Raw genomic sequence first — 15248 nt, 5'->3', positions numbered from 1 at the left:
CGTTAATCTTCACGATTCACACTATGATTGAGAACTCTGCACCACGGCCTCAACTGTACCAGCAAGTAAGGTCTTATTGGCAAACCAATGACTCTTCTCCTGCACTCCTCTCCTCCCTCCATCATCGATCCCTCCTGTTTTTGTTCACATTGGATGCAGTCAGTCAGTCGGTTCCCCCTCTTCCTGGTGTCATGATCCCAACATTGTTTGACATGTACCTTCATGTGTTGTTTTGACTACAGCACATCCTCTCCATTCATTTGTGCTTTATTCATCAGTCCGAGGTTGGGTTATGGTGGATGTTAATTAGCCATGCCCATCCTACCTCATTGTAACTTGATGGTATTGTTGCTGCTGAGTATTACGGTGGCTGCTACCTTAGAGCCATACCCCCCCCATCCTCCTGCAATACCAATGCTGTTGATGATGGATCTTATGTTGGCTCGGCGCTGTACGATCACAGTCAAATCAGCACCTCTCTTCTCTGTGCTTTGTAATATTATGTTCCGTTTGTCTACATGGGTTTGATACGAGCTCAATGGATAACCTGTTGTTTAAGTAGCCTAGTGGTTAGAGTGTTGGGCCAGTAACCGAAAGGTTGCTGGATCGAATCCCTGAGCTGATAGGGTAAAAAAAAATCTGTCGTTCTGCCCGTGAACAAGGCAGTTAACCTACTGTTCCCCGGTAGGCCGTCATTGTAAATAAGAATATGTTCTTAACTGACTTGCCTAGTTAAATAAAGGTTAAATAAAAAGTTAATAAAATACAATGAATTCCTTTTTTGGGTGGTGGCCCAATAGTGTAACAGTGAATGAAAGAGTGCAGGGGTATTTTATTTGTAGCTGGGTAAATTGTCCTAGAGGGTGTACTGTGTGGGGTCCATAGTCTGGCCTTTCCACTGTGCTAAATTATCATTTTATTACAGGCTTCTACAGGTATGACTTCAGCCCTGCTCTCTTAAACCTCCCCCTCTTTAGCTGTCCTGGGGTTGAAAATCACCTGCCTGCTCCTTAACTGAAGTAGTCAGGAGTGTGAGGATGGCTGGTTTTCCCCAGCTGTGTGTGTGTGTGTGTGTGTGTGTGTGTGTGTGTGTGTGTGTGTGTGTGTGTGTGTGTGTGTGTGTGTGTGTGTGTGTGTGTGTGTGTGTGTGTGTGTGTGTGACTGTGTGCGTTAATGTGTGTGCCTCCGTAAGGGCCAGATTTAGCCCAGGTCTTTTAGAGGTTTTCATTAGTCAAGCTCCAGCCATGACAGAGTGTACCGGGGGACAGTAATGAAGAGTGCACAGAGGGGACGGTAATTAGTGTGGCACAGGGCAGAGCTGCCAACACAGAGGACTATACACCCAGCCTAGCCAACCACTACAGCAGCCCTCTAGCCTCTCTTAAGGGTGTGTGTGTGTTAGAACATCCTCCTCTAGTCTCTGGTGACCTCCTGATGCCAGCTTCCTGTCCTCCATAACTTCTTCACACCCCTGGAGCCTCCATCAGTAGGACTGTTATCAGTGATGCTACTGAAGTGGAAAACACAGTCTGATTTCCCAGCAGAGGGGGCTGACACTCCTTAGTTGTACTCCGAAGTTGTATCCAAAGTGTTGTTAAGTCATAAGTCATGAGAAGAGAAGGTCAATGAAATTGCATGGAGAGCTCCATTTCACCCTCCCTCCCTCTCTCTTCTCTCTCTGGGCTTTGTTGACCCTGTGGACAACTCTTGTAAGGACACAGATATTTACCATGAAAACCACATCACAAATGAATAACCAGACCATGGGTGCATCTTAATACTCTTGTGGCCTCCTCTCCTCGTGTCATCTCCTTCATCTGCTCTGATCGGAAGACACAGGACGGCTGTCATCAGTATGGTGGATACCTACTAGAAATGTGCTTTTACCTGTCCGGTTCTTTAACCTGTCTAGGACTGGCTCGCCAACAGCCAATGAAATTGCAGGGCGCCAAATACAAATCAACAGAAATCTCATAAATAAAATTTCTCAAACATAGAAGTATTAGGCACCATTTTAAAGATACAATTCTCGTTAATCCAGCCACAGTGTCTGATTTCAAAAATGCTTTACAGCGAAAGCTCCACAAATTATTATGTTAGGTCACCACCAACTCACAGAAAATCCCAGCCATTTTTCCAGCCAAAGAGAGGAGTCACAAAAAGCACAAATAGAGATAAAATGAATCACTAACCTTTGATGATCTTCATCAGATGACACTCATAGAACTTTATGTTATACAATACATGTATGTTTTGTTCGGTAAAGATCATATTTATATCCAAAAATCTTATTTTACATTGGCATGTTATGTTCAGTAGTTTCAAAACATGAAGTGATATTGCAGAGAGCCACATGAATTCACAGAAATACTCATTATAAATGTTGATGAAAATTCAAGTGTTATGCATGGAACTTTAGATACACTTCTCCTTAATGCAACCGCTGTGTCAGATTTAAAAAAACTTTACGGGAAAAAACATCATCTGAGAATGGCGCTCAGAGCCCAAACCAGCCAAAATAAATATCCGCCATGTTGCGCAGTCAACATTAGTCAGAAATAGCATTATAAATATTAATTTACCTTTGATGGTCTTCATCAGAATGCACTCCCAGGAATCACAGTTCCACAATAAATGCTTGTTTTGTTCGATAATGTCCATTTATGTCCAATGGCTTCTTTTATTAGGGCATTTGGTAAACAAATCCAAAATCACGTTCAGGTCCAGTCGGACGAAAAGTTCAAAAAGTTATATTACAGTTTGAAGAAACTTGTCAAACTAAGTATAGAATCAATCTTTAGGATGTTTTTATCATAAATGTTCAATAATGTTCCAACCGGAGAATTCCATTGTCTGTAGAAAAGCAATGGAACGAGAGATACCTCTCATGTGAACTGCGCGTGACTGAGAACGAGGCTGCAGGCAGACCCCTTAGTCAAACAGCTCCCATCCGGCCTCCCTTCACAGGAGCAGCCTGAAACAAAGTTCTAAAGACGGTTGACATCTAGTGGAAGCATTGGGAAGTGCAAAATAACCCATATCCAACTGTGTATTCGATAGGGGTGAGTTCAAAAACTACAAACCTCAGATTTCCCACTTCCTGTTTGGATTTTTTGCCTGTCATATGAGTTCTGTTATACTCACAGACATCATTCAAACAGTTTTAGAACCTTCAGAGTGTTTTCTATCCAATACTACTAATAATAATATGCATATATTAGCATCTAGGACTGAGTAGGAGGCGGTTCACTCTGGGCACGCTATTTATCCAAAAGTGAAAATGCTGCCCCCTATCCCAAAGAAGTTTTAACAACGAGACAAGTAGACTATTGAGAAACACCCCATGTCATGGGTCTGTATTACAGGTTGTTTTGCCGTCCCCTGTCTGTGGCTGTCTTCCCACAGGCAGCCCAATTGTGATCTTTTTTCCACTAATAGGTCTTTTGACCAATAACATCAGATCTTTTCAAATCAGATCTTTTTCAGAGCAGATCTGATTGGTCAGAAGACCATTTAGTGAAAAGAAGATCACAATTGGGCTGCCTGTGTAAACACAGCATGTGTGTCTCTAAGGCTGTCTGGTGTTTCAGATCAGCCCTGAGGACTACAAAGACAACTCCTACAGCCACCAGAGACCAGAGGACATCGACATAGACGTAAGACCAAGTCCTTTTATTATTGTCTTGTCGAGGTAGAGGGCAAAGTATTAATTTCCCTTTGCACCTATCCTCTAGTCTAGACACACAGCAGTTGGCTTCCTAGACATAGATTGAAAGATTCAATTAATAGAATACCACACTTTGTGTGTGTGTGTGTGTGTGTGTGTGTGTGTGTGTGTGTGTGTGTGTGTGTTTCAGACTAAGCTGAGCAGACTGTGTGAGCAGGACCAAGTGGTGAGAACACAGGAGGAGAAACTACAGCAACTACACAGAGAGAAGGTAACTACTGTACACAGACTTTCAACTGACAACTTGCTTTACAAACACACACACTGGGCTGTCTGAGGCTGGAGTAGACCTTTATCATACAGAGGGAGAGAAGGAGAGAGAGTGTGCCGAGACTGACGGAGATACAGGGCCTTCAGAAAGTATTCACATCCCTTGACATTTTTTTTTTTTTGTTACAGCCTGAATTTACTATTGATTAACTTGAGATTTTTTGGTCACTGGTCTACACACAATACCCCGTAATTTCAAAGCAGGATTACGTTTTTAGACATTTTTACAAATTAATCAAAAATGAAAAGCTGAAATGTCTTGACTCAATAAGTATTCAACCCATTTGTTATGGCAAGCCTAAATAAGTTCAGGAGTAAACATCTGCTTAATAAGTCACATAATAAGACACATGGACTCAATAATAGTGTGCAAAAATAGTGTTTAAAATTATTTTTTTTAATGACTACCTCATCTCTGTACCACACATACAATTATCTGTAAGGTCCCTCAGTCGAGTAGTGAATTTCAAACACAGATTCAACCACAAAGACCAGGGAGGTTTTCCGATGCCTCACAAAGAAGGGCACCTATTGGTAGATGGGTAAAAATAAAAAAGCAGACATTGAATATCCCTTTGAGAATGGTGAAGTTATTAATTACGCTTTGGGTGGTGTATCAATACACCCAGTCACTACAAAGATACAGGCGTCCTTCCTAACTCAGTTGTTAGGAAGGAAACCGCTCAGTCATTTCACCATGATGCCAATGGTAAGTTTAAAACAGTTACAGAGTTTAATGGCTGTGATAGGAGAAAACTGAGGATGGATCAACAACATTGCAGTTACTCCACAATACTAACCTAAATGACAGAGTGAAAAGACAGAAGCCTGTACAGAATAAAATATTCCAAAACATGCATCCTGTTTACTACAAGTAGTACTGTGGCAATTCACTTTTTGTCCTGCATACAAAGTGTTATCCAATACAACATATTATTGAGTACCACTCTCCATATTTCCAAGCATAGTGGTGGCTGCATCATGTTATGGGTATGCTTGTGCTTGTAATCATTAAGGACAGGGGAGTTTTTCCAGGATAATTAAGAAACTGAATGGAACTAAGCAAAGGCAAAATCCTAGAGGAAAATGTGGTTCAATCTGCTTTCCACCTTACACTTTGAGTTGATTTCACCTTTCAGCAGGACAATAACCTAAAGCACAAGACCAAATCTACACTGGAGTTGCGTACCAAGAAGACTGTGATTATTCCATGAGTGGTCGATTTACAGTTTTGACTTTAATCTGCTTGAAAATCTATGGCAAGACCTGAAAATGGTTGTCTAGCAATGATCGACAACCAATTTGACAGAGCTTGAAGAATTTTGAAGAAAGACTCACAGCTGCAATCGCTGAAAAAGTTGCTTCTAAAAAAGTATTGACTCAGGGGTGTGAATACTTATGTAAATGAGATACTGTGTGTAAACGGGTGACTTTTAATTTTTTTTTAATCCATTTTGAATTCAGGCTGTAACAAAATAAAATGTGGAATACATCAAGGGGTATGAATACTTTATCATGGTCTCTCCAAGGCTACCAACCCTCTTTTGCCAGGCTTGTACCACAGTGTATAGACGAGCTAGCAGACTCACAGCTGGGAACTGACTCTCTCTCCCTTGCAGACAGCAGCTCTAGCCTGCCCCCTAGGGTCCTGGGAGTGGCGGTACACACTTTTGATGGTGGCGATGCTATGATAATGTTTGGTTGGTTCTTTGCCTGTGGTTCTGTTTGTGTTTCTGCGTGTAGTCGTCAGACAAATGTTGGCCGTAGATGTTGTGCTGACCTGTGTCGTCTTCTTCCTCTTCCTATCTCTCTGCAGAACACCCTGGAGACGGCTTTGCTGTCTGCCAGTCAGGAGATAGAGCAGAGCTCTGACAACCCAGCAGCTGTACAGAGCCTTATACAGCAGAGAGACGTACTGCAGAATGGACTGCTCAGTACCTGTAGAGAACTGGCACGGGTCAACACTGTGAGTTCATATTGTAGCGGTATTTATTAGAGAGGGGCAAAGAGAGATTTTGTTCGGGCGCCAGGCAGGTATTAACCATACCGAAAGGAAAATAGTAGAATAGAGAGAGTACCACTACCAGACCAACACACATCAGCAGAAGAGACTGCCTAGAGTGTAGCCTGTTTACCAGATAGCCAGTGGAGAGAAAAGAGAATACACACCATATAAAACCCACATCACAGCACAGGGGTAACCCCACCCAGAATACCTCATACAATAATAATAATAATAATAATAATGGCAGAGCAATTGAACAGCGACTTCATACAAGAAAGAACCCAGTCATCAACAGAGGATTTGCAGTAATATGTATTATCGTCCAGTGGAGGAGTGCAGAGGGTATGAATGTGGGGGGTGTTCTTAGACACAACAAAGGCCTTAAAAATTTCCACAATCTTCTCGGCCACATGTCATTAGTACACCTCAATACAGTTCACATAACAATACACAATTTGCAAGCAACCTCACTTTTAACTAAAATGTCCACCCAAATACATCTGGCAGGGCAATAATAGTCCAGCTCTAAAGAGAGAAAGAGAACAAGAGAGATCTTAGCTGTGGTCTTCAGGTATGCCGGTGTACTGTCTGATGGTTTGTATGTCAAAGCCTCGTAACAATGTTGCTACTAATTCCATGCGATCCATAACCGGCGCGGACCTAGAACTGTCACACCGATGATTAAGTTAAATACTTTATAAACTACACACGCTGAAAATAAACCAAACTTCTGCAGCATAGCACACACAATCAAACTGTCGCGCCAACCAAGAGCTCCTCCCCAAAGAGCTGAACGAGCTGTCTTTATTTTCTCCTTCCTTACTGCTGATGCGCTACTTAAGTGGCAACGCACGGTGAAGGCTCTGTGCAGGATTTCGCCACAATATGTATACACACACACACACACACACACACACACTGTACATGCAGATGTCAACACACACTGATCAGCACCTTTCAAGATCTCTCCAGTGTCAATGCTGTGAGTGTCAGTGCATAAACACACGCACACACACACACATACACACACACACACGCTGTCTAGTAGTGACACCCTCTTGTCTCTCAGGAGTTGGAGCGGTCGTGGAGGGAGTATGATAAAATGGAATCTGGCGTCTCTCTGGCCAAAACAAACCTGTTGGAACAGCTAGAGGCCCTGGGCAGCCCACAGGTAAGACTCTCTCTCAACCACTCACACACATGCAAACATGCCTTTGCAAGATGTAGAGTGTTTTTTAATCATTTTCTGTCACTGTGTGAGCAGACGGAACCTCCCAGCCAGCAGCATGTCCACATCCAGAAAGAGCTGTGGAGGATCCAAGATGTGATGGAGGCTCTGGCCAAGAACAAACCCCAGAGGACCACTGACACTGGTTTCCTTGGTTCCAAACCCATCTCAAACCTACAGAAGAACGAGGTGAGTCTCACTTCTACTCTATGGATAAAGACAAACACCAGATAAGTACTGTATATAATCTGTGCATGGAGTCTTTGTGAACTGATTTAAAGCTGTCCAAGGCCTACATGTGAGACGGATGGGAGCCAGGTAGCTCCACTCAATGCCACAGGAGACTGTGCTGATCTGTCTAATACTCTTGTCTGGTGTGGCTTACTGTTGTCACAAGAGTGTCTCAACAACAACAACTTTCTATCTATCCTCTCCTCATGCGGCAGCCGGTGACCTTGTTCCGGTCACTCTGTTCTCTCACGGAGGGTGACCGTCAGCCCCCCGCCCGCCCCTCCCCCAGTCCTACGGCTCAACAGAGCGCCCTCCCGCTGTACCCCCCCTTCCCTCCCCCTCGGGCGCCCGTCCGCCACCACACACAAGCAAGCACGGCCAGAGGAACGGAACACACAGCAGTGTAAGAGACACGCTGACTCGTCACGCCTGACCCTTCAACCCCTGTCCTTGTGCTTCATCATCGCTACTTGCCCTTAAGCACAGATCTAGGATCTGTTTAACTTCACCAAATTCTAATCTTAACCGTTAGGGTGAGGTAATACAAAACTGATCTTAGGTCAGTGTCTAGGGGCAGTTTTATCCTACTCTGTACAAGACCAGTACAAATTGACCCCTGACCCTCTACCTTTACCCTCACCACACATGGTTAATCTCTCATCGCCAACTTGGGTCACCGTTGTGACTCTCTTTTCGTTTGCTCTGAATCATTTGTTTTACCATTTGTAGACATTCAGGTTTTTCCTTGCCTCTTACCCTGGAGTGTTGAGTTTGACATTCATTCCTTTGGTTTATCATCTGTTTGCTCTTCAGTTTGGTTTATTCTTCTTTCCATGGAAGCGTGTGTGACTCCACCCCAGTTGTCATTCCGACTGTGTCTGAGTGCTGTGCTGCGGTGTGACTACTCTTAGTGTTTGGAGTGTCAGTTAACCGTTTTCTGCTCTTTTCGGCTCCGTTTTAAATGTCCCTCGACCATCCATCGGTCACATCCATCGTGACCACTTTGTGACCTGCGGGTGTCCGTGTTTCCTATGCGTGTACCTCTCAGTGTGCTGACTCTCTGTCCCTCTACAGCAAGGCCCAGACTACCGTCTGTATAAGAGTGAACCAGAGCTGACCACTGTGGCCGAGGAGGTGGACGATAACAACGGAGAGGACAATGACAAGGACAGACTACAGGCGGGGCTGACCACTGACAAGGAGCCTGCGGCCACTAAAGGTCAGTCACTGTCTGTCATCAGTTTGGTCATGCTGCTGCCGCTGTTTCAGGCTGGATACCTGCTCGGGTCAAAACTATTGTAATTCAGTGAATTCAAGAAGTAATTATAAATTCCATAGGTCAACTTATAAAGCGCATTATAAGTATTACTTATAAAAGGTTTATAAGTACTCTATTAACTGAATATAAAAATTAAACACCTCTAATGGCTTTGTCACTGACTTAGTCCCCCACCCCTCCAAGTCCCATTAGGAGTACCAGTCTACCCAGTGGGTATCGTGCCCCCCAGGACCAAATCCCCCATGAGCCCCCCAGAGTCCTGCACCATCGCCTCCTACGTCACCCTGAGGAAGGGCAAGAAGCCTGACCCCAGGACTGTAAGTCTGACTCAGCACTTTAGGGAATAGCAGGGGAACAGAACTATACACTGACCCTCGCTAACATATTAGAAACTGTTGTTTGATAGACAGAACAGCACTGATTTTGGATTCGGAAGTGCTACTGTTGCTATTCATTCCCTGACATTTTTACCACTACAAGAGCTGGAGAAGGACACAATATGTCACCAATAGACGGGCAGATAAAACGTAATAATAATCCAACGTGACTGATCCCTGCTCCGCTGCTCCCCCTGTAGGAGCGTCCTCACAGTGCGGTGGAGCAGACGTGCGGACCGGGGGAGAGGGAGAGCGGCAGAGCCAGGATGAGTGTAGAGGAGCAGCTGGAGAGGATCAGGAGACACCAGCAGGCCTCGCTCAGGGAGAAGAAGAGAAGTAGCAGTAGTATCTCCCCCTCACGCTCTCCATCCTTCTCCAAGGAGAACCCCTTCGTTACACAGGTAACCTCTCCTCGGTTTGGTGTGTGTGTTTGATAGGACTTGATAGGACTACGCGTGTGTCTGTGCGTGTGTGTGTGTGTGTGTGTGTGTGTTGATAAACGTTGTTTCACAGCATTGAATGTGATTGTGTACACACTGTAAAACTGAGTTATTAATTTGGCATGTGTGTCTCCTGCAGGTCAGGCTGGAGGTGTTCTCCACAGACACCCAGGAGCTGGAGGCAGCACTGCAAGACCTGGAGGAGGTCAGAGGCCGAGTTACAGAGCATCTGGAGAGGGACCGAGGTGCAGAACTGGAGCTGCAGAGAGACAGAGCTGCAGCAGCTGCTGAAGAAGAAATGGAGAGGGGTCGAGCTGCAATAGAAAAGCTGGAGCGAGACATGACTGAGGTGGCTGCAGTGGTGGAGCAGGAGATGGCCAGGACTGCTGTGGCTGTAGAAGAGGAGTTGGACAGGGCTGCAGAATTGGAGCTGGAGAGAGACCGGGCCGCAGTGGCAGCAGCTGCAGAAGAATTGGAGAGGGCTAGAGCTGCAGCTGAAGAACTAGTCAGAGGGAGGACTGCAGTGTCTCCAGAAGAGGCGCTGGATATTGACACGGCTGCATTGGTGGAGCTGGAGATGGAAATCACTGTGGTAGAGGAGATCAGCTACAGAGCTGAGGAGGTGGATGTCATCCCTGTCCCCAGGCTGAGTGAGGAGGAGCCACAGCCCCGGACGGAGAGCTCCAGTATGGACACAGAGGTAGGAGAGTGTCCCTACTCACACAGACCACCAGAGAGCAGAATATGTATGGCAGACAATATCATTTGATAAGTATGTTTATGACTAGTAGGAGTGGTGACTGAGTCAGCATGGTGTACTGTAACCATGTATAAATAAGAAAGATCCTTACCGAGGATGCACAGAGCACTGTGTTCCTTCACTGAAAAATGAATGTTTTCAAAGAGAGTATTCAGAGAGAGAGGAAAGACTTGTACAAGTACAAATTTATATCTAATCCAATAATGTTGGCTAAGAGTGTTTCAGGGTTTTAGGGCATAAATGGTTGTGTTGTGTTGGCAGCCTGGTCTCCGTGTTAATGTCCTTTAATCTGATCTGGGAGTCTTTGTGGGCGTGAGGAGGATCCAGGCTGGATTTAGGGGTTTATCTCTGGGCCTCAGCCCAGCCGTGGTGACTCACACTGGGCTAGAGAGAGCGAGAGAGAGACACCTCCCAGAGCTGGCCTGAGCTCCACGGAATCTCATGATCTGATGATGATGATGATGCATAATAATATGGTTGATTGGTTATCACCATGTGTCTTATACCAATGTGTCTCAACTCCAGTCCTTGTGGATCCTCAACAGTACGCATTTGTTCTTGTAGCCCCGGGCAAACATCGCTGAGTGGCTGGGTGGCTTGATGATGAGTTGACCGTTTGAATCAGGTGGGCTTGTCAGGGGTTAGAATAAACCAAATGTACTGCTGGAGTTACTCAAGGACTGGAGTGGTGCCTTACACCTACCCGGTTTCTTCAGATCCCCAAACATCGAAGAGGTAGCCGCTAGGGATTGACATTAGACCACCAAGATCGTGTTCAGTAGGGCAAAAATAAGAGCTCCGTTTCAAAACATATTTTCCTGTTTGGTACCGCCTGAACACAACCCAGACTACAGTCGATCTCACTGTCCGTGTGTTGCAGGTGTCAGAGACCCAGGTGATGGTGATATCGGATCAGGGTGTGAAGCCCCTGTATGTACAGTACCTGATCCCTGGACAACATCAACAGCAGGGGGAGAGGGAGACAGAGAGGAGAAACACCCACACTCCCAACACCCTCATTCCCCACAACAGGTGAGACTAGCTGGGCCTCACCAGGACATATCTTAGCCTCTCTGGATCGATAGCAACTTTGACCCTGTTTGAATACTTTAAAACCATCCCTTCCTTCATCCAACTGTATTTAGATCAGTGACTACCTCATTAAAGGCAGTAAAGAAGGATGCATTTGTAAGTATTGGAATAAGGCCTGTATGTGAAGGTGTGACTGTGCCAGTTTGCCAGCTGCTGTGTCAGAAGCACTGACTCCTGAACTTGAGGAGGACATGATGCAGAGTGAGGTGATGCAAGGGGAGGCCCCGGAGCATGAGACCCAGGGGAACAACATTAACATATCCTATGAACTACCAGTAGAGGACGCTAAACTCAACAACAACCTGATGGCAGGTAAGAGAACAAAGTGCTTTGTTGATGATGATTGATTAATGGAATGATTGATGGATTGATTGATTGATATATAACTGATAAATGTCAAAGCATTTACGTACAGTACCAGTCCAAATTTGGACACCTACTCATTCAAGGGTTTTTCTTTATTTGTACTATTTTTCTACATTGTAGAATAATAGTGAAGACATCAAATCTATTAAATAACACATCTTTGCAGAATCTTGGCATTCTCTCAACCAGCTTCATAAGGAATGCTTTTCCAACAGTCTTGAAGGGGTTCCCACGTATGCTGCTTTTCTTTGTTGGCTGCTTTTCATTCACTCTGCGGTTCATCTCATCCCAAACCATCTCAATTGGGTTGAGGTCGGGTGATTGTGGAGGCCAGGTCATCTGATGCAGCACTCCATCACTCTCCTTCTTGGTCAAATAGCCCTTACTCAGCCTGGAGGTGTGTTTTGGGTCACTGTCCTGTTGAAAAACAAATGATAGTCCCACTAAGCCCAAACCAGATGGATGGGATGGCATATCACTGCAGAATGCTGTGGTAGACATGCTGCTTAAGTGCCTTGAATTCTAAATAAATCACAGACAGTGTCACCAGCAAAGCACCATCACACCTCCTCCATGCTTCACGGTGGGAACCACACATGTGGAGATCATCCGTTCACCTACTCTGTGTCTCATAAAGACATGACGGTTAGAACCAAAAATCGCACATTTGGACTCAGACCAAAGGACAGATTTCCACCAGTCCAATGTCCATTGCCTGTGTTTCTTGGTCCATGCAAGTTATTCTTGTTATTGGTGTTCTTTAGGTAGTGGTTTCATTGCAGCAAATCGACCATGAAGGCCTGATTCACGCAGTTTCCACTGAACAGTTGATGTTGAGATGTGTCTGTTACTTGAACTCTGACATTCATTTATTTGGGCTGCAATCTGAGGTGCAGTTAACTCTAATGAACGTATTCTCTGCATTAGAGGTAACTCTGAGTCTTCCTTTCCTGTCCTCATGAGAGCCAGTTTCATCATAGCACTTGATGGATTCCATATGTGTTATTTCATAGTTGTAATGTCTTCTCTATTATTCCACAATGTAGAAAATTGTAAAAATGAAGAAAAACCCTTGAGTGAGTAGGTGTGTCCAAACTTTTGACTGCTACTGTGTGTGTTGTTTGCAGTGAAAAGCCTGCCCTTTCCACCCCAGTCCTCCTCCTCTCCCTCTCCTCCATCTCCTCCTCAACTCACTGACGGATCCCACTTCATGTGTGTGTAGACGTGTCGAGGAGGTGGTTCTGTGAACTGAACTACACTCAGTAAGAGACTTCTCTGACCTTACCTACAACCTTTGACCTTTATCAAATCAAATGTTATGCGCTGAATACAACAGGCCTTATAGTGCAATGCTTACTTACAAGCCCTAAACAACAATGCAGTTTAAAAAAAAATGTAAAATACAACAACAAAAAATAAGAATAACAAATAAAAGTAATAGATAATTAAATAGCAGCAGTAAAATAACAATAGCGAGGCTATATACAGGGGGTGCAGGTACAGAGTCGATGTGCGGGGTCACCGGTTAGTTGAGGTAATTGGGGTAATATGTACTGTAGGTAAAGTTAATAACTCTACCCATCAACACCCTAACCTCAACTTCAGGGTCCAGTGCTCAGCCCTCAGAGATCTACCCTCCAATCGACACAGATCTTACCAGCAGGCAACATCACACCAGCCATTTAAACACAGACATGATTTGTCGCCGAAGCAAAAAGCACTGTCTAGTCATGTCAGCATAAACATTTTCTCAACATTTCTTTGTTGTTGAACATTGTGGCTTGTGACCTCTGCTATTTTTGTGTGTGCTCATCGGTCTCTTCACCTCTTCCCTCTCTTTGCACTTATCCCTGCAGCCCAGACATTGACCTTGGTGAGCAGTGACTCATAAGCGATGCCAGCCTGGAGACCCAAGATGGCATCCTACAGAGCCATGATGGCACCAGCCAGCCTGCACAGAGCATGCCCAGTAGCTCTCTGTATGTATAGAAACAACTGTAGCCAGACAGACAGAAAGAGTAGATCCACAGGCCTGCTCGTATTACTTACTGCCTGCCTACACAATAACTGTGATGCAAAACTTTTTCATTCACACAGAGATATCAGAGGACGAGATAGTATTACCAGAGTGATAATTTATGATGATTATTATTATTACAGGTATTATGATGGTCTGTTATTTTGGACATGTTCTGTGAGGATGTCTTGAGTGTCTATTAGCTGAGCACTGCTGTGAAAAGGAGAGGACTGTACAGTTGTAAATAAGAGCACTAGAGGAGTCTCACACTGGGAAGATCTCAATTGCATACTCCTTTCTCATCTAATGGGTTCTGAGAAGAAGACAAGGACCTGAGGATGGGAGGAGTATGCATTTGAGGTCTTCCCACGATCACACACTATTGAGAGGGCGAAGCACCAAATCTACACACACTAAGGCAGTGCTTTACTTTAACCACACGGGGGCGCCATATGCTCTTGTCTTTTTTACTGGTTTTACTCCCATTTAAGTTTTTAACCTGATGCCCTAAACTTTTCATTTTCCACATATTTTACACCGCACATTCCCTCATTGTTCAAAGAAGTTGTTAATATATACATATATAAAACATATAGAATGAACTAACTATTCAATGGGTTTATACTTCAATAAGGTGCCACCCTATTGCTGCTGTTGGACAGAGTTTAAATATTTTATAAAAGTTGTGTTTATTTATGTCGGGAGGATCGCCGCTGACAACCACACGTAAATGTCCTGGGTTAGAATCGATCTGCTTCTCTGTTTTTTTTTTATACGGCTGAGATATATTTAAAGTAAAATATAGAAGAGAGATAAAATAGTTTTATGAGATTAGGGTTGTGTGTTAGATTCTGTCTGATTGTGTGGAGTCCTGGACAGAGAGAAGAGAATAGCACATGTATAAGCAATAAGCAGGCGTTTTGTTCCTCCAGGACATTAAAATATAATGTACATAAATGTAAAGTTTCATTGTGTAAATGATGTACACCATAGAAAGAGCAGAGCAGAAATTATAAGTCTGAGGTTATTATTATTAGAGTTAATATGAAAAATGTTCATATCTCATCTGTTTTATATCATGTGGAATAAATGTTGATGTTCTTAAATGCTGCAGTGGGGGTTTATGTTATGACACAAGCTACGTATTTACAATTGTTTTAAACATTGGAGATCGAAGGAATGCCATTCCCAATGCTTCCTGCTGTTTTGGTTTTATCATGTTACAAATATGATTTCCTGATCACTGATATGATAGAAGCTCTGATGGTGCTGAAGACGAGACATTGACAAACTTTAAAGATCAGGAAGCTCCTTTCTGTGTCCGTTGAGGGACCGGGACTCTGGCCTCCAGCTGGAAGTGTAGCCTACAGGCCAATAGCTCATATCCACTTGGTACATGAATGATCTCTGGTCTGGACAGTGCCACTGTCACACAAGACGCAGCCAATCACTCAGG

The 15248-nt window shown here is 44.2% G+C and overlaps 1 protein-coding gene across 2 annotated transcripts in view; it reads left to right on the top strand.

Annotated features, from left to right (window-relative positions):
• Nucleotides 1–14898, top strand: part of LOC115106107 (pleckstrin homology domain-containing family A member 5-like) — a 198176-nt gene extending 183278 nt beyond the window's left edge. The window contains exons 15-27 of one of the 2 annotated variants that reach the window (XM_065008185.1): nucleotides 3591–3656; nucleotides 3858–3938; nucleotides 5814–5963; nucleotides 7072–7173; nucleotides 7267–7419; nucleotides 8536–8680; nucleotides 8933–9057; nucleotides 9318–9518; nucleotides 9697–10257; nucleotides 11198–11349; nucleotides 11552–11721; nucleotides 12903–13037; nucleotides 13632–14898. In XM_065008185.1, the coding sequence (XP_064864257.1) occupies nucleotides 3591–3656; nucleotides 3858–3938; nucleotides 5814–5963; nucleotides 7072–7173; nucleotides 7267–7419; nucleotides 8536–8680; nucleotides 8933–9057; nucleotides 9318–9518; nucleotides 9697–10257; nucleotides 11198–11349; nucleotides 11552–11721; nucleotides 12903–12997 (2001 nt within the window). In that variant the 3' untranslated portion in view covers nucleotides 12998–13037; nucleotides 13632–14898. Of the gene's footprint in view, nucleotides 1–3590; nucleotides 3657–3857; nucleotides 3939–5813; nucleotides 5964–7071; nucleotides 7174–7266; nucleotides 7420–8535; nucleotides 8681–8923; nucleotides 9058–9317; nucleotides 9519–9696; nucleotides 10258–11197; nucleotides 11350–11551; nucleotides 11722–12902; nucleotides 13038–13631 lie in introns of both variants that reach the window. The other variant, XM_065008183.1, reaches the window with a different exon arrangement.
• The last annotated feature ends 350 nt before the right edge of the window (nucleotides 14899–15248 follow it).

The sequence above is a fragment of the Oncorhynchus nerka genome, linkage group LG23 (genome assembly GCF_034236695.1).
Source record: "Oncorhynchus nerka isolate Pitt River linkage group LG23, Oner_Uvic_2.0, whole genome shotgun sequence".
NCBI lineage: Eukaryota > Metazoa > Chordata > Actinopteri > Salmoniformes > Salmonidae > Oncorhynchus > Oncorhynchus nerka.
This window is presented reverse-complemented; position numbering and strand designations above follow the sequence as displayed.